The sequence below is a fragment of the Cuculus canorus genome, chromosome 17 (genome assembly GCF_017976375.1).
Source record: "Cuculus canorus isolate bCucCan1 chromosome 17, bCucCan1.pri, whole genome shotgun sequence".
Lineage (NCBI taxonomy): Eukaryota > Metazoa > Chordata > Aves > Cuculiformes > Cuculidae > Cuculus > Cuculus canorus.
The window spans coordinates 10,299,621-10,320,249 of NC_071417.1; the positions used below are offsets into that span (position 1 = coordinate 10,299,621).

The window sequence follows — 20,629 nt, forward strand, 5'->3', positions numbered from 1 at the left end:
AAAATTAAAAACTTGTGATGCACCTGAAGATAGGGATTAGTAAACACAACTACTTGTTCAAGGTGGCATCAGATTTGTTTTGTTTTAGCATTAAAAACAACAAAGAGTTAGTAAATCAAAAATATTTTAAAGTTTGATTCTTTCTAGATTTGCCCATTTAATATATCAATAGAACTTCTCACAAAATATCACTTAAATCTGAATGTAATATACATACAAATCAATCGTCATTGACCAGTTATCCACATTTTAGGCATACACACAATTCAAGAGAGAATTCTACCATTTCATTGCATGTATTGTGCAAATATGGGTTTTTTTGGCTCCTCATTTCCTTATTTTCAAAACGTTAATGGACTTCATGATCAGACCAGAAATCCCAAAAACTTATTAGGGAGCACACTGTTTGCATGAATGATTTGCAACCAAATTTTATTCAGTTAAAATCCAAAAAATTTTATTTCAACAGAAATGAAAGGTTCCGAAACTGAGCGTCATACGTTACTTGGAGTTCAAACCTACAAGCATCCTACGGAAGGTCAGTACTGGCTCCCCTCGCTCCCCTCCCTCCCCCCACGTCCCCATTGTTTTCCATAATAAAGTGGTAATTGCAAACGCAACGCAGTAGTCTAAGTGCGAGCCATTTTCACTATTGGAGAATTCAGAAATAAATAAGCTTAATGAAGAGCTAATTATGAAAATGTATCAACTGGAAGCAACTTTTTTCTTTTTTTTCTTCTTTTCATTTAAAAAAGTATTTACAGTTCTTAGCTTACAAACTATATGCAATCATTTTCCTATCTGTGAGCTTGTATTTTAAATTACAAGTTCCATCTCCCACGCACGCACAGGGAAGACGGACTAAGGGCCTGATCCAGCAATGCGTGGGTGTGTACTGAGGGGAGGAACAAGCAGTTCCCACCGTCACCAGGTACTGATATCTGGGAGCTCACCCTGGAAGTACAAAGCCCACAGTGGGATCAGGGCCCCGTGACCTGATGCAAATGGTTCTGCACTTCCACGTGCCACAAATTTGAAGGGAGCTGCACCTGCTTTGTGCCTTTCCATCACTTTTAGCTTAAGCACACCTCGACATAATTGAACATGAAGGAACATTCCTAACAATGACGTAGGGACTATGGTAACAACAAGGCTTATTTACAAGACTTGCTGAAATCAAAAAAGAAACCCCAAATACGGTATTAACCTGGAACACAGAAGTAAACATCTCACAAAGAAACAGTACAATGAAATCCAGTTCAGTGAAAACTTGATATCAAAAAAGACCAATTGAAAATAAATTCACTGTGCATCAATCCCTTTGATCCTATTTATGTACATAATGGAACTGTTCTGTAAAGCGAGTTGTACCCAGTACAGAGATCTGGACCTAATACCGAAGTATTTAACTGCTGTGTTATAGTATATACTCAGATCTGGACTATAAATGGTAAACAGATCATATTAACTTCTGATGAAGTTAAGTATTTAGAAGACCAAATTTACAGTTGCGAATGCCATGCATTCAATAAAAGATCTTCACTATAGCTGCTAAAATAAAATATCAAGCTCCTTTTTCTCCTTGGACTCCAAGAGTGAAAATGGCTTCCTGATCTGTATTTGTTAAAAATTTAAGCACCAGGGATTTAAAAATTAAAAACAAAACAAAAAAACCCCAAACAAAGAAAAGAAAAAGAAAAGAAAAAGCCTTACTACATGGCATTATACAAACATAGGCCACTTTGCAAAGGAGACAGTTGCAAAACAACTTTTAAAAGTTAGCACTGTTTTCAGAACACAAGGCACAAAACAAAAGCAGACATCACGCCAGAACAATGAACTTCACATGAAAGCTAATACCTGACCTGTACCATCCTTAAATATCTTACAATGTTAAATAGAGAAATGAAAAAAAAAAAAAATACAGCAGCAACATAATTGTAATTTTGACTTTAGAAACAGTGCGTAGACCCCTCCTGAGTTGTTTACTCCAACCATTTCAGAGACCGTAACTTAAAAGTTCTCAATGTTTGTTTCACAGGAAAAAGTTTTCAGTGTCTGAGAAGTTAAACCTTTGTTAGGCTTTCTTGGATTTTTGCTTGGTAACTTGAAAAGTTAGGAGTTCTGTCCTCATCCAAGAGAAGATGCTTAAGTAAGGTTGTTCTATAATTAAGCCCATTGATGTACCTTACATAAAAACTGCCCAGAAAAATCTATAGTCTAAATCTCTTCAATGTTTTGTTGGGAAGCCTCTACTTTCATCTTTTTAGAAGGTGGCACTCCTTCAGAGTCCTTAAGGAGGGGGAAAAGAAAAACAAACACGTTACCATTGCACCAAACTTCAGGCACCATAAACACCAAACAAAAAGCATGAACGTTCCCTGGTGTTTCATTTGTAAAATCCAAAGTACCCCAGGATGCAAGAATGACATGACAAGTGCATTTGCTTCCCGAAACCTCTCCTCTACTTATCTCTTACCTCAACATCTTTACACTTCTTGTCGTCTACAGACAAAGGGCAAAATTCTAGATCCACGTTAAAAACCACAGTGAATATTCCATGCAACAGCCCTGATGCTATCCCCAGACCTCCCTCCGCTCAAGCACAGCCCACACCCAGCGCACATGATTGTTCTCCTGCTGTAGCCAAAGCAAATCTCTACAGGACAAAACACGCAAGGTTTGGAAAGCGCAAAGTGTGCACTGAAACAAACCCACCACCCACAAGGAGAACCAATGGACTGAGGATCTCAGCACGAGGGAGAAGTTATCCTCGCAGTTGGCCTTCTCCCACCCACCCAGAATTCTTCACTGTACCTGTGAGAAAACACCCAGACATCTCACCCACCGATTCTCCAAAAATTAAACTTTCCTAACCTCTACATGCATTTACTTTCATACAAGGTGTTTTACTTCTGAGTGGTCCTCAGTGGCCTGTTCAGTGGTTCAGGTCTAAGCAATTTATTAGCATGAAATTTTAGTATTCCCTTACAAAACTAACACAGACTGGCTCAGGAAACTGAAAAAGTAAAACAGACCAATTTACTCTTACTGTTCAAATTATGTGAAATGTAAGAAGCCCATCAAATTAACCACAAAATCAGATACATGTACATTTAGTACGCTTACAGCTGCTTTACTGTCACCAGCACTGGAGGTGAGTCTAAATACACAAACGGCCTCCTTACATTTAATCTTTAGTAAAAATACTCTTTCCTACATTCCAAGTAACCGGGCTTTTGCGCTTAAAGTTACCTGAGAGTTTTTAGATGCCTCTGTAATTATATCATTTTCTCCAGAGGACTGAATGTCTGCTTTCTCTGAACTATTCATGGAATTCTCCATTGAAGACTGTGAATTCTGTTCATCAGAGGTATCTGAAATGTCAAGGAATAATTTTGAGCAAATAAATGAAAGCATTCAGCAAGAGCTTTTAGGACGTCTTCTTATTAGCAACATGCCAAACAGATAAATCTCACCCACGTGTAACTGTTAGTGCTAACATAGATTTCAGGATGAATATATAACATAATAGATGAACGAAGCTCAAACTGTGGGCACTGCGGGATTGCTGGACTCTGTCCCTAGAGGGAGCCACACTCCTGCACACCCCGCACCACTGAGCCACATCCAAGCTCTTACCAAACTGGTTTCAACATCAACTTTGCAAAGGGGCTGACCGCAAAGGAACTGGCTTCAAACCAGAAGTAAAAGGCAGCAACAAAACAGGCTGAGTTGTGATAACTACTAGGTGTAAAACTGTGTAGTTAAGGAGAGAGAATAAAGTTATATGAGCTGACGTTCAGCCAAATATATAAAATGCACTTTTTGGCTTGATTTCAAGATAAAATTTTTGTGGGATTGTTTTTGGTTTTCTGTGGGTTTTGTTTGTTTGTTTGTTTTTAAACACTTCTCTCACTCCCTCAAGACAAGACTTAGAAAGGAGGGTCGAAGCACTCATTCACTCTAAGAGGGGACAGGGGCATGTCACACACCTTTATAGCACCATACGTCCAGAAGCAGAGACTCAACAACAAAAAACCCAAACCTCCTCAAATCCCCCCCCACCCCTTGACTGTAAAAGGTCAGTTACATTTCATTATCCACATCAAGAACAGTGTAGGGACTGGAATCTGTTCTTTCCTTCACCTCAGTTAAAAACCCTTTTTGACTTGAACAGAAGTATGCATGGAGTCAAGTTTTATGAAGCGACCTCACAAGTCCCTGACCAAGAAACACATTCTTTCTGTATGAAGATAAATGCAAGATCAAAAACATTTCTGGACAACTTTGGTTAATGAAGATGACCTCACCAGTGAGTAATAAATATTTTTGTGCTGTACTGAATAAAAAGCATCACGAGCATTTCTGAAAGTTTCTCTGACCGAATCTGACATCAAGTGACGCCTATGATTAGCAGTCTCAAAGATCATATTCAGCAAACTCGGACAGAATCGTCTTCCTTTCCATGTCTCACCAGAAAGGCATGTTTATACTGATAAAGAAACAAGTCCCAAGGGTCAGAAGGAATTCCAATTTCAATTTCCGCCGTGGATGTCTCAGCATACACTGTAACTTGAGCTAAGGAGCTCTCTGTGACGTGCCCATCTTCCCAAGACAAAAACACACCTAGAGGAGCTTCCACAAGGGATGGCTCAAAGTTGCCATGCTCTCTTCCAGCTGCTACTGACAACTACTCCTCACCCTGCCGCTGACCTTTGGGCAAGGGGATCCAGATTTTAAACGGCCAAGCCCCAACCCGTTCCGATCCCTGCAATGACTTGCTGGCACAGCAAAATGGTTTGAATGTGTGTTTTCTTTGGGAAGTTCACATGAGGATTTTCTGACCACCCAAACTCTCCTCTAGCTTTAAGGAACACCCCTGATTTCAGTGCGGTAACATGAGACAGACGTACAAGGTCATTAACACCATCCAGTGGAATATCATCACAATTCCAGCAGTGTGATCAATCACAACACTTCGGTAGATAAATAGTTAATAAATTTTTTAAAAACTCCATATAACTGATGGAAAAAAACACATTAATAACGGGTATTTTTTTTGTCATTACTTCTCCCTTTAATTTTACAGGAACTGGCTCTGGAACTAGTCCAGAGAACTTGGCATGATTTTCCATGAACCTAAATTTAGCCAGAGGAGCATGTATGCTATGTGACAACTTCACCCAAGCAGGTTCAGACAATATTAGAAGGGAATAAATCCTTACCATTTACCACGACCCAACAGGCTGTTGAGATTTTCTCCAAAGGATGTGGTGTTCTGATGTGTTTCAATTTGGTGAGGATTCAGTTGTCAGATTTTAACCCCAATTAACAATGCCAACATTTAACATGCTGAGCCATTGTGGTACTACCAAGATAAAAGCTCTAAATTTAAATTGGTGAGTGGATCGACTGAGCTAAGAACTAAATCAGGAGGGTGTAATTCAATTGCTTTGCTATGGGAAGAATTCTGCAACCAAATTATTAGAATAGTGTTAAGGACATCTTTCATCTGTCGTAATAGGATGAAGAAAGCTAGCTTCTCAAGAACACAAATACAGAGCATGTTTCAATTACCCAGGACACCATTTAAAGAGTGAGATTTGGAACAATCTCTTAACCCACATGTATTTTTAATCGGTGTACAACTGCAGTTTAATATTGTAACACTTCAGAGAAAATTGGGACAGAATTCAGGGCTAACTTTTAAATAAATAACTAGCAGGATTAAGAAAAAAAAGAAAGCTTACATTATAGTTTACACAATCAAAAAGTAACTTAAAAGTACCTCACCTCTATTTTACCTTCACCCTAAAGAGCAAACATTCTCCAATCTACAACAGTAATACTGTCCAGGATTTGTAAAATTACATGGTTGCAGCTGTTTTAAAGTATATTTTAAATTATTTCTTCTTTCAAGACTGAGATTATGACAATAATAAACCAAGTAGTTTGTTTGTTTCCTCTCTGAAAAGATCGTGAGCGTCAATTTGACCTTTCCAGTTGTATGGAAGGCAGGAGAGATTATGGCCCATTTTCACATAAATGCTGAGAATTCAGAAACCATTCATTTCAAATTGTTATTATTCGGTTCTTAAAATGGTGAAGCAATAAAAGATACATTGAAGGGTAACAATTTTTATTTGGCTTTGAAGATGGCCTCTTCAACTTACCTTCTGAACCAGGCTGCTCCTTTGCTTCTGTCTGAGTTTCGTCAGACTTTACTTCAGTGCCGTCTGCTTGTGTTGCCAAGTTCTGTTCTGGTGCTGGACTTGAATTACTACTGTTTTCTTGTTTTATTGGAGAAGCATCAGCTATTGAACTCTGGTTGCTATTGTCATCTGTTAACAAAAGAGTTAAAAATGAGAAAGTTTAACTCGACAAGATAAAAAGCATACCTTAGTTCTTCCATATTTTTCCTGTATTATTCCCTGGTAAAACGTGATCCACTCTGGCTTGTTGGGGATCGAGTCCAAGCATTTAGACCAACGCTACAAGTAACTTCTTTCCACACTGCCACAATTTTTGTTCTTGCAGCCTATGCTGTAATACAGGAGTTTTCTAGCAGTTACTAAAACCCAGAAAACTTTAATAAAGGTACTCTAACTAATCCTCTACAATAAAACCAAGAGTGTTCCATTCTGATCTCTTCTAAAAGAAGCCCGAATGTTGCAATATGAGTAAAATAGATCAACTGAAGCAACAGTCTCATTTTACGGTTCATATAACACAGGGCTAATTAACTGTTCATGCTGCAGATTTACAAATACTCATCCCTACAGCGGTCAGATGAGCAGAGTTTTTGAAGCGTGCCATGAAGGTCAAAACTCACCCCCAAGAGTCCCCAACAAAACCCCATCAAAGCAAAATGTAACATCCGGTCCCAATATCAGTAGTTTCTAAGTGATAATTGTCCAGAATATTCTCTAACCTCCCAAAACCTGGATCACAGTAACTTTCTGCAGCGCAGATCGTGTCTCTATAGTTAACAGGAAACACTCTGCTTGTAGCCTCTTCCTGCGCACACCAGTGACAGTGGTTTGAGCGCCGCAACTTATGCTTTATGGGTAGCAGTGAGGTGCAACTTCCTGTAATCTTTAAACCAGTCTAACAACCATGGATAACCAAGAGGGAGCTCCTGCTCCCTAAAGAAAACTAACCCATTATTAGTTAAATTACTACCATGCAAGTCGATCCACTTCCCTCTGCATCTGTACAAACATTACACCCAAAGGACTTCATAAACACAGAGCTGGGGATGGGACCATCTCTTTCCAGAGCAGCTTGAAGTCAAATCAGATTAGGATTATCATGGAATTGTACAGTATGCTTAAAAACACGAGTGACACATGATGACACCCCACAAACGGGAGAAACAAGAATTAAGAGAATTACATGACCTGACTGAGGCAAAAGCTAAGAAGTCTGAAAGAGATGAAAAATTAACCCAGATCTGTGAAAATCCTGCTCAGTCTTTTAGCTGCAAGACCATACTCGCTGTGAATTCCGCAAAACCCAACCAGGAGACAATACAAATACAAACGCAAATAAAACTGAAATGAAAAATCTACAATCCACCAAAAAGTGATTCTCTCTTCTCAGCTAAAATAGTGCTGCATTCTCAGCCATAATTGTTATCCAAACACCCAGAAGGTAAAAAACTGACACACAGTGCAAGCTCCTCTGTAATAAATACCTGGTTAACACTTAACAGTCCACCTAACAGTGCCTGACTGGCAAGCTAAAAAATGTTTTCTTAACCAGTTACTTTCATCAAGCTGAAGCAAACACAAGGAGAGGCACTGCGAAACCAGAGCTTGCTTGCTTGGCTCTTACAGAATTCTTTCCACCTGACTCACCTAGGGAGTTAAAATGTACAAAACCTGCACAAATTTTAGCAGGGGCCACAGAGATTTGGGGGTCTTTTGTTTCTTCAAAGAGGAAACTTGACAGAATTACTACTTCACCTGAGTGTAGTATTTTGAACGGTAGGTATTTCTATTTACGTTTTCATATTTAGCTCCACTAACAATTTGTTTCCCCAAACATAGAGCAAATAAAATATCATTTAAACAACTGTGAATACATTCATAGCACAGCAGGTACCAAATGAGTATCTGATGCTATTTTCACTTTGACTCAGTCGTGCCGTCCATATATCCGAGCACTGAAGAGCGTGACACTGTAGGCTTAGCAGTGTAAGAGGGTAATTGAGGCTGACCTTCTCCCACTCACCATGCATGTCCATCATCCCTGGAGAGGAGCTGTTCTCTGGAGTGGTCACTTCAGAGCCACATTTTTCATCTTTGCCTTTTTTCTTATTCTTATTTTTCTGAAAAACAAAAGGTACCACAACCAAATGAAATTATTACCATGAAGAAAAATCCATGTTGCAATACAAACCCCTTGCCATTCATTACTTTTGTAAGGAGCTGTCTTAATTTCAAGTGAGAAATAAAGCCAACTGACAGTCTCAATAATGCATTAGTCCAAATAACTTCAGGGCTGTTTTTCTAATTGTACTCTTCCAAGACACAGAACACTAGGATATATAGTTTTTTATCCAGAAATTCCAGTAACGGTTAGCAGTTCAACACGTTTTTCAACCTCAAAGTGCACAATTTTTGTAGAAAGCACAGAAGTTCTCAATGACACCCCTCATTCCACAGACAAGGAGTCTGAGGCACAAGGATTAAATGGTTTGCAGAAAATGAGTCAGAGAACTTGGGAGGTGCTGGCTGCTAACTTTGTACTCAGTCCAAAGAGCTACAAAAGCAAGGTCAAAAGAATCTCTGCTACACCAGGAGAAGAGAAGAACATCACTGATCAAAGGCAGGGCAAGAGTCACCAAACCACCCTATTTCTGAGCTCGTAATTGTGCTCACTGGATGGTTTATGCCCATCACCACACTGCTGCGAAACTCAGTAGATTCTCCTTTTCAGGACAGAAAGCTTGCAGAATACACCTGGACAACAGGCATGCACGCACAACGGGAACGATAACAGATCTAGAATGTTAACATTGAAGAGACAGCTTTTTACCTCTTTCTCAATGACCAACACTGCAGAGACCTCCTCCTTCTCTATAACTAATGCTGTTTCTTCATTAAAACTAAAAGATGGATTAAGAAAAATATCAGATTGGCCTAAAACAAAGAGCATAAGCAAGACAGTCCTACATGAACAATAGGTCACAACACGCTCAGGCCGAACAACAGTACGCACTGCAAGCACTAAAACAAAGGAAGAGACAGCAGCATCCATCACGTGGAAAATCTGCGCCTGCTAAGGGATGCAGCATTTTCAATTAAGAGGTGACGTAATCGGTCTCAGAGGAGAAAGAGCCAGCTGCACTGCTTTTGGAGGATCCTGCGTGCCTGCTGAGAAGACAATTAAAAGCCTGACTCTAGGAAGAACGCTTGGCAACCCATCCATTCAGATAAGACAATATCCTCCAGTGAGGGAAGGAACTAAAACCACAATCAAATACTCTATGACTGCAGAAGAAATTCAACAAGTGATACCTGGAAGGGCTTTTCCCTCTATTTAAAATAGATTTTTTGGCTTACTTTCAAATTGTATTTTTACTTCTGAGAAGCCAGATTTTATTCCCCAATATGTGAAACAGAGGTGAAAGCACACAGACCTCTTTACCTTTGCAAAATGAAAGCTCAGAGGGGGCATAGTCTCTCTCAGGTTTAGTTTTGGGTTTGGTTGGGTTTTTTTTAAATGCAAAAAGGACACTTTTGCCACAGAAGAAAAACTGAAAAACGACTGCGAGTAATTTAAACTGCTTTTTTAAAAAAAAAGTTTAACCACCAAAGCGATGAGGTTCGACAACAACCTTCCAAAACCAGTAGGAGAAAAGAGCCTAGCTAATTCTAGTTCAAAGAAATGTCAAAGTGAGAGGAGGAAGTAATCTAATCTGTGTCCACTAAAATCAAAGACAACTTCCATTTGAAACATGAAGCAGGAAAAAAGATCCGATTCTCCTATTCTAGTAAAAAGCAAGTAAATGGTCTGCCCCTTAACAGATGGATGAAATCAGACAGAAAAGGATGTCCACAACAAAATCAAATAGCCACGATAACCCTTACTTGGTATTTCTATTTTAAATATAAGGACTTTTGTAAGAACCGTGCAATTGTGAGAAGTTCCAGAGCAAAAGAAATCTTATGACGTCAACCACAGACACGCAACGGCCTCTATGAACAAAATGCAACTGTAGAAGACTGAAGGAACTGGTCCTGAACAAGCCTCTCAATTTCAGCAAATCTAGAGCCTAAACCTGAAGATGACAGCTCAAAAAATACAATTAAGGTCTGCACACGGAAACTGTTATATAAACCCATTATTCTCAACACAGAATCTGACTCCGGGTACCAGCCACCTTGAAAATTCAACCAGAAACTCACTAGAAATACTGCTTCCAAGTTCCCTGGTACTCATCATGCAAGGATAGCTTACCTGCAGGAAAATAATTTTCAGAAGCAGTGAGCCTAAATATCCTAAATCTCTCTCTCACATATACAGCACAGCTTTTTCCCCTCTAGGTATTGTAAATAAAATCAAGACCAAACATTTTAAAACTAGAAAGAATGAAGAAGTTCCTGTAAAGAAACCAGGAAAGGTTTCCCATTGCACATGGGGTTGCGTCACAGAGATGCTGCTCAAGCACTGGAAGAAGACAAGAGGCTCACCACAGAAATCTATGGTACAACAAAACATAAAGAAACAAACTCAGCCAAAACAACACTAATCAAAAATAGGTCTTGAACTTGGACTTTGAATAAGACAAGATCATGACACTGTCTTGGCTGACAAAACATCACCTAACACATTTATTAACATAGTAGCTTTCTTCCAGATAGGTTTTAACTCATATTTCAAATAAAGTAAAAGCACATAACAGCCCAAGAAAGGAGCACCAAACTTGGGATATATATTCTACTATATCATTAATTTACTGTGGTACCATGGATTAGTTTCCTCGCCTCAAAAGCATCTCAAATTATAAAATGAGAGCAACGTTCATTTTGAAAAGTAATTTGTAAGTCCTATCAAGTGTTACTTCTACACTTAAGATTACGCCACACGATTTTATCATGGCAAATGAACAGTGTACATTAAGAACACAAACATGACACACAGACAAAACATTTATCAAGAGAAAATACACAATAGAAGCATCCCTGCTGCATTGCTTGGGCTGGACATCTTAATACAAGTCATCTCAGTTCCACGGGATTTTCTTACCCTTACTTCAGTGGTTTGCATCTATTTTTGAGCAAAATGCAGTGAGCGCAAATAGAATACCTTACCTGCACAGTTCCAAATGAGCTATTTTCCTTAAAGGATCAGGCAGAAAGAATAGAAACGTAATCATATCTTAGTTCCCCCCGGCCCCCTTCCCAATTATTCCGTTGGAGAAAGTTTTTAAAAGCCAGTTTCAAGCCAAATACCTAATAGTTAGCCCAGAACTGATCCGGGAAGGCTGTCACCCACTGAACCATCAACATCGCCTTCTGTAGGGATCAAGATTTTCCCTAGAGCTCTTCTATTCCAATGCTCGCAAGACTCACACCAGTCTTGGCTTAAAGGCTCAAAGAATAGAGAGCAAATTTCTTTTGACTTTCCCTAAGCACGAGCATCTACATCTCAAAAAAACCAAGACATCTGCAGGATACTTACATCATCGACTTTAGGCTCTGTTACTGGTACCCATTTGTAAATCCTTAGGGATGTGTCGCCAACTGTCACCCACTTCTTCTCCCTATAAAATTACAATGCAGGAGAAGTTAAACTTCGCATCCAAAGAGAAAGTGATCTACTACTGTAAGTTGTCAAGGACTTAAATAGGCTATTAAGTAGGATGATCTCTATTACATCGTCTTTAGTACTGCATTGTGCAAACTGTTCTTTGCCTTTCAAAAACTTGTTAGAGCGCTGCTACCCTCCAGATTTCTCAGGGCTGTAACTTGGCTAGGTGAGTAACTGCAGTAGCAGTAATAAAGTCTGGATTAAAGATACAGTTAAGAAGAACAGCTACTGAAAAGGCAGATCTAATGCCTGTAATTTTCACTTAAGTTTCTAGAGAGCAGAAGAGGTTGTAGACAGACCAGCCTGTTTTGATTGTCATGAAGCTGTTTAATGGTACTAGAAATCTAAATACATTTTGACCATCTGAGGTTTATTTTCAGGTAGAAATTTGCTGCTAGCAATTTAACATTCTCTCAACACTCCTGTCAGACAGCTCTGAAATTCCAGCCTTAGAACCAACAGCTTTATTGGTAGCAATATGTGCTGTGATGCAGAATTCAGACTCCGGAGAGCCAGCCTAGCTCTCGTGGAAAGGAAAGGCTGAGGCTATCAGAGAGGGGAGAAGCGTAACCTCCGGCACTCCGTGCAGACCCCTGCCAGCCAGCCATGAAGTCGTGACACTGACAAATTGTGAAGGAAATCTGGCTGGAGGGCGTCACTACATTAGGGGTTCAGAAAGTCAGAGAGTGCGGAGATGGAAAGGAATGCCGAATGCTTAGTTAAGGGATGAATTCCTTGAGCTCTGTGCATCAGAATATTAAAGGAAGGTCCACAATGCCAGAGAAATTTCATCACATTTCTGTGATCAGTTTTCAGGTCACAGATCACCACTGCTGGTTCCTGGGTTCGTAATACAGCTCTGCAAATGGATCGATTAAAAGTTAACAACAAAGACCCATTACATTAAATATTCAGAAACATCTGAAATTAATTTGGCATGAGATCTCAAGCATCTTTCTTCTTTCAAAACACATTTAAATAATAGATTCGGGATCCACTTATAGATTTAAAAAAAAAAAAAAAATGTTCTTTGCAGGATGGGAGAAGCTGGATGTGACTCCAAATGTGTATGTGATAGCTCTGTTTTTAGAAAGGGCTTCCAGAATCAAAAGCAGACACATTGTACAAATGCCACAAACATCCTCCTGACTATTTGTTTTAGCTACTAAAGCCAATCGTATTTGTTTTCCCTTCAGAGAAGACACTTTCCTGTTTTAAGAAAAAGAATAAGGCATGTAGGGCAATTTCGTAAATTTTGGATCTGTCCACAAGGATATTTTAATTAAGAATTACAAAGCTAGTTCAGATTCATTTCTTTCCCACTGCTCTTCCTTGAGCAGAGTTTTTCCTCAGTATGTTTAGATACATCCATTTGGGTACGCTGGATGGCTAAAGTATGTCAAAACCCAATTTTACGCTAATTTGGAGCTCTACTGCTAAATGTGATAAAAATGAACAGTGGAGATGAGGGCATGTCAATAATGAGAGCATACTTAATTGTGAAGAGATGATCATGATATAATTTATTTTTTTTTAAGGATACCAGACAAACTAAACTTGTTTCTACTTGGGAAAACCTTTGAAATTATGGAAATAAAACTAGCTGGGGTTTTGTTTTGGGTGTGGGGAGAGGTGAATAAATGCTTTTAAAAAAATCAAGATTTTAGTCTTTTCCTACAGCAAAATATTACTTAGAGATGCTGCACTGGAAAACCAAAAGTTCAAGATACCTGTTAGCATCTCAAAGCAGCCTCACACAGCATCTTCACTGGACAGACTGTAGAACACAGGAGGAAACCTATATTAGTAACTTTTTCCTTCTAGTATTAAAGTTAGCCCTGACATTTTAATTCTTTTGAGCTTCTTAAGTACCACTTTAAGCTTTGATAACCCTCAGCTATAGGGATTTTTTTTTTAATTAATTCAATACACAGTAATTCAGACAACAATGGGAATAAGGATATTTTGTGATGGAAGTACACCAACATCCCAGTCCTGCGAACACTTATGGCTAAAAAGAAAACCCAGCATCACACTGTTATTATTCAAATATTTTACATGTGCAAGCATTTACAGTATTGAAGGTTTAAGACCACAGATGTATTAATAAGAAAAAAAGAAGACAACCTCCCCTAAAACATAATAAAATCATTGGTAGCACAAACAAATTTGTTAACAAAGAAATGTAATGGCTTTCAGTCATTTATGATCAACAGGGTAACATAATTTCAGGATTTATGATGTTTATTGCAAATAAAGCTTTGAGTGGTATCTACAATAGTTACTGTCTTTCCATTTCAAACCAAAACCCAAACCAAACAAATATTATAAAAAAAAAAAATAAACAACCCAGCCCCCTAAAACCCACTTCTACTCTGAACACTCACTTTTTATGTTTTGTGCAAAGACACCACCCCAACCTGCTGATTGGGGACTTTCCTTTTTCATTTAATTAGAATTGACAATCCACTGCCACTGTCCATAACAATAAGTTTGCTAAATGCTGCACAAACTACAAAACAGCCTCACTGAGCAAATGCCCGGGTAGGAACCAGGAATAAAGGAACTCTTGTGCCCATTCTGTTGGGCAACTTTAAGCAGTTTCTTCACTTGTCTTCCTGTCTGTACAATGGTTCTGCTGTCGAATCCACTCATCCCTGACCAGAACTCCACCCCCGTAACTCTACTCCACCTTTGTTAAGCGATCACTAGGCAGTACTTTTTCATTCCACCATCCCCTGTTACACTATACAGGTCGATCTCTATATTGACTGGTGGATGGCGAAAGGCGATTGATGGAACATCATCAACCTTAGAGTTAATTAGGCTACAAATGTGGCACTATCAACTTTACTTGCCCATGTCTAGCTACCAAATGTCATAGCTTTACAAATAAACATCCTTTCTGGTTTCAAACCACTTCTGTTGCTCCATCAACGACTTGGGAGTAACAACAATGGAAAATGGGAAAACTTAGAATATATACAGTATATTTTTTTAAGATACTCTTCAGTGTGGAAGATTAAGTATTTTATTTACCATAAATTCAGAAACTACTCAATGCAACAGAAACAAACTCTTACATTTATCTGAAATCGTGTTAAAGCATTTTGAATTCTGAACTTTCTCGCACAGCTTTTAAAGGACAGCCCAGGATACGTAGACTAAGCATTAGTATGAACACATCTTTAGTGCTTATGCCTGAGCACACTAACATCCTAGAACTTACATCATTATACACTCACTTCTCCATTCTAAATAGCCCAAGACTCTTAAATGTATTTATATTTTGTATAATAACACTAAAGCTCCAAAGACAAGTATCAAATTGCATGTATAACAGTAATATACCGGTGAGCAAACAAACACAACAGTGTATATTACATTTATACATAAAGTGTCAAGGTAGCTTCCACAGCAGCAATGAGTGCTGGAAACATTTGATGGTACAGACGCAGAAAGCCTTTACTGCCAATATATTATCATTCCAGAAGAGGCTTTCACACTTGTTTGCCTTTTCACCGTGACTACCATTTATCATAGTCACCTGTATTCACAAAAGGATTTGCTCCCACATACCCCATCTTCTGTTGATGATCACGAAGTGACGTCATAATGCTGAATTTATCACATCACACTCACTTGCATTGCAACAGAGTTTGGTGAAAATCACAGAATTATGACCTCCCTGTGGGATCAAGCAAAGGAGAAAGGGAATGGGAAAGAAAATGCCATTATTAAACACAAAAAGTGTTGTAAGATGCACAAAAAATGGGGTTTTTGAAACGTAGGCTTGCTTCCCAGAGCACGCCTATTGCCATGTAGACGTTTGTCTCGTGACTAATGTGAAGCAGCCCCAAATATACCAGGTGTTTATTGACCACGTTGCAAACACAATAACACACCATGTAGCATGAATGGACAAAGACTAACGGTTAAGGGTACCTCCTCTCCGAGTTTATCTAAATACGGTGCATTATGAGACTCCCCAGTCACTAACACAGGCCAGCGTCGTTTTAAACAAGTTCTCCTACGTTCCATGTTGCAACAAACACATTTTCTTGCAGTAAAGAGAAAAATGGCTTCTGTGTGACAAAACTCTACCTTTAAAATATATTCAACTTCCACTGAAGTTAGAGAGCATATCCTGGCTCAAAAAGAAATATTCAAGAGCCAGAAAAAAAACTTATCGCAATTCAAGCATGGTAACAGCATGTTTGGGCCGCTCCAGTGCTTCAGTACAGTTCTTGCACACCCACAGGGGGTTTTACTTCAGTTGCCACTACCTGAACTACAGCCTTAGCAGGAACCAAACACGGCCCGTGCTGCCAGACTAAACTAGGGTGGCCATCCAGAAGATACCGAACACTCTTTTTCCAAAGATGATATGCTGAGTTCTATGCCATAGTGAGGTTTCAAAGTGAAAGCCTCCTTTAAGAAGGAAGCAGGAGCAGCAAAACCTGCAGAAGCTCAGTCTCAGAGCATTACATACCACACAGAAATATTTTAGCAAGTCTGAATGGAGACAGCGAACAGAAGAGCTACAGCAGCATTGTCTAGAAATTCCACCCTAACCAGCCCCAGCTAGCGATCCCAACCAACGGCACCGGGTAACGTGATCTCACTGCCGTGGTGACTTTGCTTTGGAACTTTTACACAACACGCTTTGTTTTAAGCTATATCCCAAGCCGTGTCTGGCTCTACAGCCAATTCCCTGCCATAGTAAATATTTAGCGCTTTCTGTAAGTCATCAGCTGTCCAAGTTCACCTCTTCTTCCCAAGGTGCTGCGGCTGTCCCTAGATTATGGCTCTGATGGGTCAGGAAAAGGTCAAATCACTTCGGCAAAGACACTACAGTTCAAGGATAAGACACCCTGAGGCATTCTCTAGACCAGGGCACCTACCTCAATCAGCCACACCACACTTCCATCCTTAAACATTCACACATTGTCCAAAAGCTCAGCAGTGCCACAAACCCATGCAAGTTATTTCACTCCCCCTCAAGATGTCCTACCACTACCCTTGCCTCCTGCTCATTACTTGTCTTTTAGTAAACGTCTGCATTTTCTTTCATTTAATAAATCAGGCTTTTACAAAACAAGAGATTTCCATTGCTTTTGTAATGCTGGTTGAGGGCACAAGAGCTTTTGCCCCACTCTCCTTGAGAACCTGTTTAAAATCTACACATAACCATCAAGCTTTAAAGACAAAGAACAATCCTGTACCTTTCACAATTCACTGAGATAAACTTATCTCAGAGGATTTTGTAAAATAGACTGAAAGAAAAATCATAAGGACTGTTAAAAAAAAAAAGAAAAGCAGAACTCCCCTCGCAGGCGTGGAAACTCAACATTTCTGCCACACAAATACAACACAACCACGTTATCTGTAAGACACGTGCTATGTGTTTTCTAAAATAGATACTCATTCAGGAGAGTGTTATAAACAAAGGAGATACGGTTACATTAATCTCAAGATAAAAAAATGTAACAACTGCATTGTTTACTACTAAGTTCCAGTATTACCAGAAGCACCAGGCGCTCTACAAACATGCATAGAGATAGAGTACCTGCATCAAAGGGCTCACTGTCTGAGAAAGAACGCGTATTTTCTCAGGAACAAAGTCTGCACTGACGGAAAGTGCTTTCCAATAGGCATGTTCACAGACGTGGCAGTGCAGGCACTCGGTAATTATTGCTCAGCAAGGCTGCTGCACACCTCACAGATCAGAAGAGCGCTGGGTAGCGCACACCGGAGCCACTGTCCGCTCCGAAGAGTTTACAACTCATTCTGCCTCTCTACTCAACCTTCAGCACGCAGCGTCCCAAGCACAAAAGTCTCAGAAAACTCTATTCTATGAAACGTTGGATGCGAGGTATTTTAATCTTCAGAGACTGCATTTCCACATAAGAGCTGTGGATGGCAACAAATTCCTCCTATTATGCAAATAAAACTGCACACTTGGAAATTGCCTATGTGGCTCTTCGGAAGATGTAAAGTTCAATTGAACAAGCCAAGTCTTCTGAAAACATTTAAACCACAAGACACAGAGGCTGTCTTGCCAATTTCTCACTGTACTTGACTGCAGGTAGAGGGGAATCGCGAGATTCACCTTCAAATTATGATTCCTTTAAAAATAAGAAAAATGGCTTATGTCAATACTCATGAGATGCACACACAAAAAGCCATAAGAATACTTCTGACAAGAATCAAAAGAAACATTGCGTGATTCTGTACAAGAGCCCCTTAAAGCAAGTTGTTTCTCAGGAGAGTTAAACCATACAAAATCTATTTATACCATAAGATTTCTGTTTTATGGAGAAACCATAGCAATTGACACGATGGCAGAGAGCCCTTGCCAAGAAAAAAATAAATAAATTAGACATTTTGTTGAATGGCCAAGCTTCTGCCTCTACTCCTCTCTGAAATCCGCCAACTAGGATTCAAAGGAAGTATGCTGCACTCATGAATGAAATACCTACGGACATAATAGCCCCACACATCTAGCGACGCTCCTGTTTGAACAAAAGTCCTGTCACAACGCTATATATTGTTCTGACCTTCAAAGCTAGCCCACCAAGTCAGCAAACAACACTTAAAAACATTGCCCAAGCCGAAGAGAGTTCCTGAAACCAACAGAACTACAGTGCTCAGGCCGCTCTGGCTCCCTACACAATGGCTGGATTCTTTGAAATCCCCATCTCGTGCCCTGCGTTATTGGACACACGTCCCGGTTCTTTGTTCGGCTCAAGCCAATGAGCCCATTCATCTACTCGAGGCCATTTAAAACACAACAAACCATTTCACTTGAACAACACACGTTTAATTCTGTATTTTGCTTGTAATGAAAGTGAAGCGTTAGCTGTGGACTGCAATAAAACTGCCCTCTTTATCAGGTTAAAAAAAGTTGAGTTACGCAGATTAATATAAACCCAGGGGATTTCCTTGTGGATTTCAACTATTTCAAGAAATTATTTTAAGGTGCACGCACAAAGACTACTGAACAGTCAACCTGGGGGAAGAAAGAGGTTCCCTCTTGAGTCTCACTGCTCTTTACCCCATCCCGCTTGAGTCTCACTGCTTTTTATCCCACCCCGCTTGAGTCTCCCTGTCCTTTATCCCATCCCGCTCGAGTCTCACTGCTCTTTATCCCACCCCAAAGAGCCTCCCTGCTCTTTATCCCACCCCAACGAGGCTCCCTCCTCTTTAAACCCCATCCCAACGAGTCTCACTGCTCTTTATCCCATCCCGCTCGAGTCTCACCACTCTTTACCCCATCCCAGTTGAGTCTCACCGCTCTTCATCCCATCCCGCTCGAGTCTCATCGTTCTTTATCCCATCCCGCTCGAGTCTCACTGCTCTTTATCCCATCCCGCTCGAGTCTCACCGCTCTTTATCCCATCCCGCTCGAGTCTCACCATTCTTTATCCCATCCCACTAGAGCCTCACTGCGCTTCATCCCATCCCACTCGAGTCTCAACGTTCTTTATCCCACCCCGCTTGTGTCTCACCATTCTTTATCCCACCCCACTCGGGTCTCACCATTCTTTATCCCATCCCGCTCGAGTCTCAACGTTCTTTATCCCACCCCGCTTGAGTCTCACCATTCTTTATCCCACCCCACTCGGGTCTCACCATTCTTTATCCCATCCCGCTCGAGTCTCACGGCTCTTTATCCCATCCTGCTTGAGCCTCACTGCTCTTTATCCCACCCCAACGAATCTCACTGCCCATCCCACCCAAACCCCCTGGACCGCCTGTGCCAAACATCCCAAAGATTGTTTTACTGCATCATTTCATCACCTCACATTGCTTTTCCTAACAAAAGCAGAAAGATAAAAGGGAGGAAAAAAAACACAAAAAGTGGGAAAAACGCAAAAGCCGTTTAAGCCCTCACAAAGAGGAATTATTTTACGGGGGGGGACAACCTTCAATTATATAATTTAACCCGAAATCTATCTGCAATTACACTCCTTCCCAGACAGCGTTTTGCGGGGGACAAAACGCGCCTCGGGGAGTGGAAGGGCGGCATCAACACACGTGTAACGAGAAAGAATAAACTCTCGGGGTGGTTTTGCTGTTTTTTTTTTTTTAGGAAAAGGTAAGTCTCGGGGCTGCGGCTGCCCAGGCCGGCGGCGCGGGGCCCTTCGTGGCGGGGAATGGGGGGGCTGCGGGGGGTACCCGGGGTCCCGGGGGGATGCGGAGGGTCCCGGGGAGGGGGGGGTACGGGGGTCCCGGGGGCTGCGGGGAGGGAGCTCGGCCGCACAATGGAGCCGCCTCTCGCCCTCGCCCGCCGCCTTCATGTGACTCGCAGCAGCGAAATGGCTTCTGGGTGCCGGCGGCTCCCCGCCCCCCCCCCCCCCCCCGCGGCCGCCCGCGGGGCCCCGGCGCCGGGAGGGGCCCCGGGACACCCGGGACACACGCGGGGTCCCGGCGCGGCGCGTCCCGCTCACCATTTGCGCACTTTCTCGATGGCCGCCATCACCCGTTTGATGTCATCCTTCGCCCGGCTGCGGGTCTCGGCCCTCACCGAGCGGCCCGACATGGTGCTGGGAGGGAGGGAAGGGGAAGGGGGGCGGCGGGGAGCGCGGCGCTGCCTCGCGGTGTCCGTGTGTCCGGCCTCCCGCACGCACAATGCTCGCTCCGCTCCCTGCGCTCGGCGCGGCTGCGCTCGGCTCCGCCCGCCCGGACCGGGCGCGATGTGCGCATGCGCCGAGGCGGGGTTGGGAGGGGGGGAGAGGGGGCAGAGGGGGAGGGGGTGCAGGGGAGAACGGGGAAGGGGAGTGGGGGGGGGGTGGGAAGGGAG

The 20,629-nt window shown here is 41.4% G+C and overlaps 1 protein-coding gene across 2 annotated transcripts; it reads right to left on the reverse strand.

Moving 5' to 3' along the window:
* Nucleotides 1-886: 886 nt before the first annotated feature.
* On the reverse strand, nucleotides 887-20,511 carry BCL7A (BAF chromatin remodeling complex subunit BCL7A). Of its 2 annotated transcripts, XM_054082542.1 has the most exons (7): nucleotides 20,277-20,416; nucleotides 15,403-15,511; nucleotides 11,695-11,776; nucleotides 8,239-8,335; nucleotides 6,177-6,344; nucleotides 3,256-3,377; nucleotides 887-2,292 (listed from the first exon to the last, which is right to left on the reverse strand). In XM_054082542.1, exons 2-7 carry the CDS (start codon nucleotides 15,435-15,437, stop codon nucleotides 2,221-2,223), a joined length of 576 nt encoding a protein of 191 aa, XP_053938517.1. In that variant the 5' UTR covers nucleotides 15,438-15,511; nucleotides 20,277-20,416; the 3' UTR covers nucleotides 887-2,220. The 2 variants fall into 2 exon arrangements, with proteins under 2 accessions (XP_053938517.1, XP_053938516.1); XM_054082541.1 differs by lacking the exon at nucleotides 15,403-15,511 and having other exon boundaries at nucleotides 20,277-20,511.
* Between the last annotated feature and the right edge of the window lie 118 nt (nucleotides 20,512-20,629).

What these genes read in the sequence shown, in the direction of transcription:
- BCL7A (XM_054082541.1), bottom strand. Translation starts at nt 20,368, where the DNA reads ATGTCGGGCCGCTCGGTGAGGGCCGAGACCCGCAGCCGGGCGAAGGAT. An exon ending in ATCGAGAAAGTGCGCAAATG is followed by an intron (nt 11,777 to 20,276) that starts GTGAGCGGGACG and finishes GTAATTTTATAG; the next exon opens with GGAGAAGAAGTGGGTGACAG. An exon ending in GGAGCAGCCTGGTTCAGAAG is followed by an intron (nt 3,378 to 6,176) that starts GTAAGTTGAAGA and finishes TTGACATTTCAG; the next exon opens with ATACCTCTGATGAACAGAAT.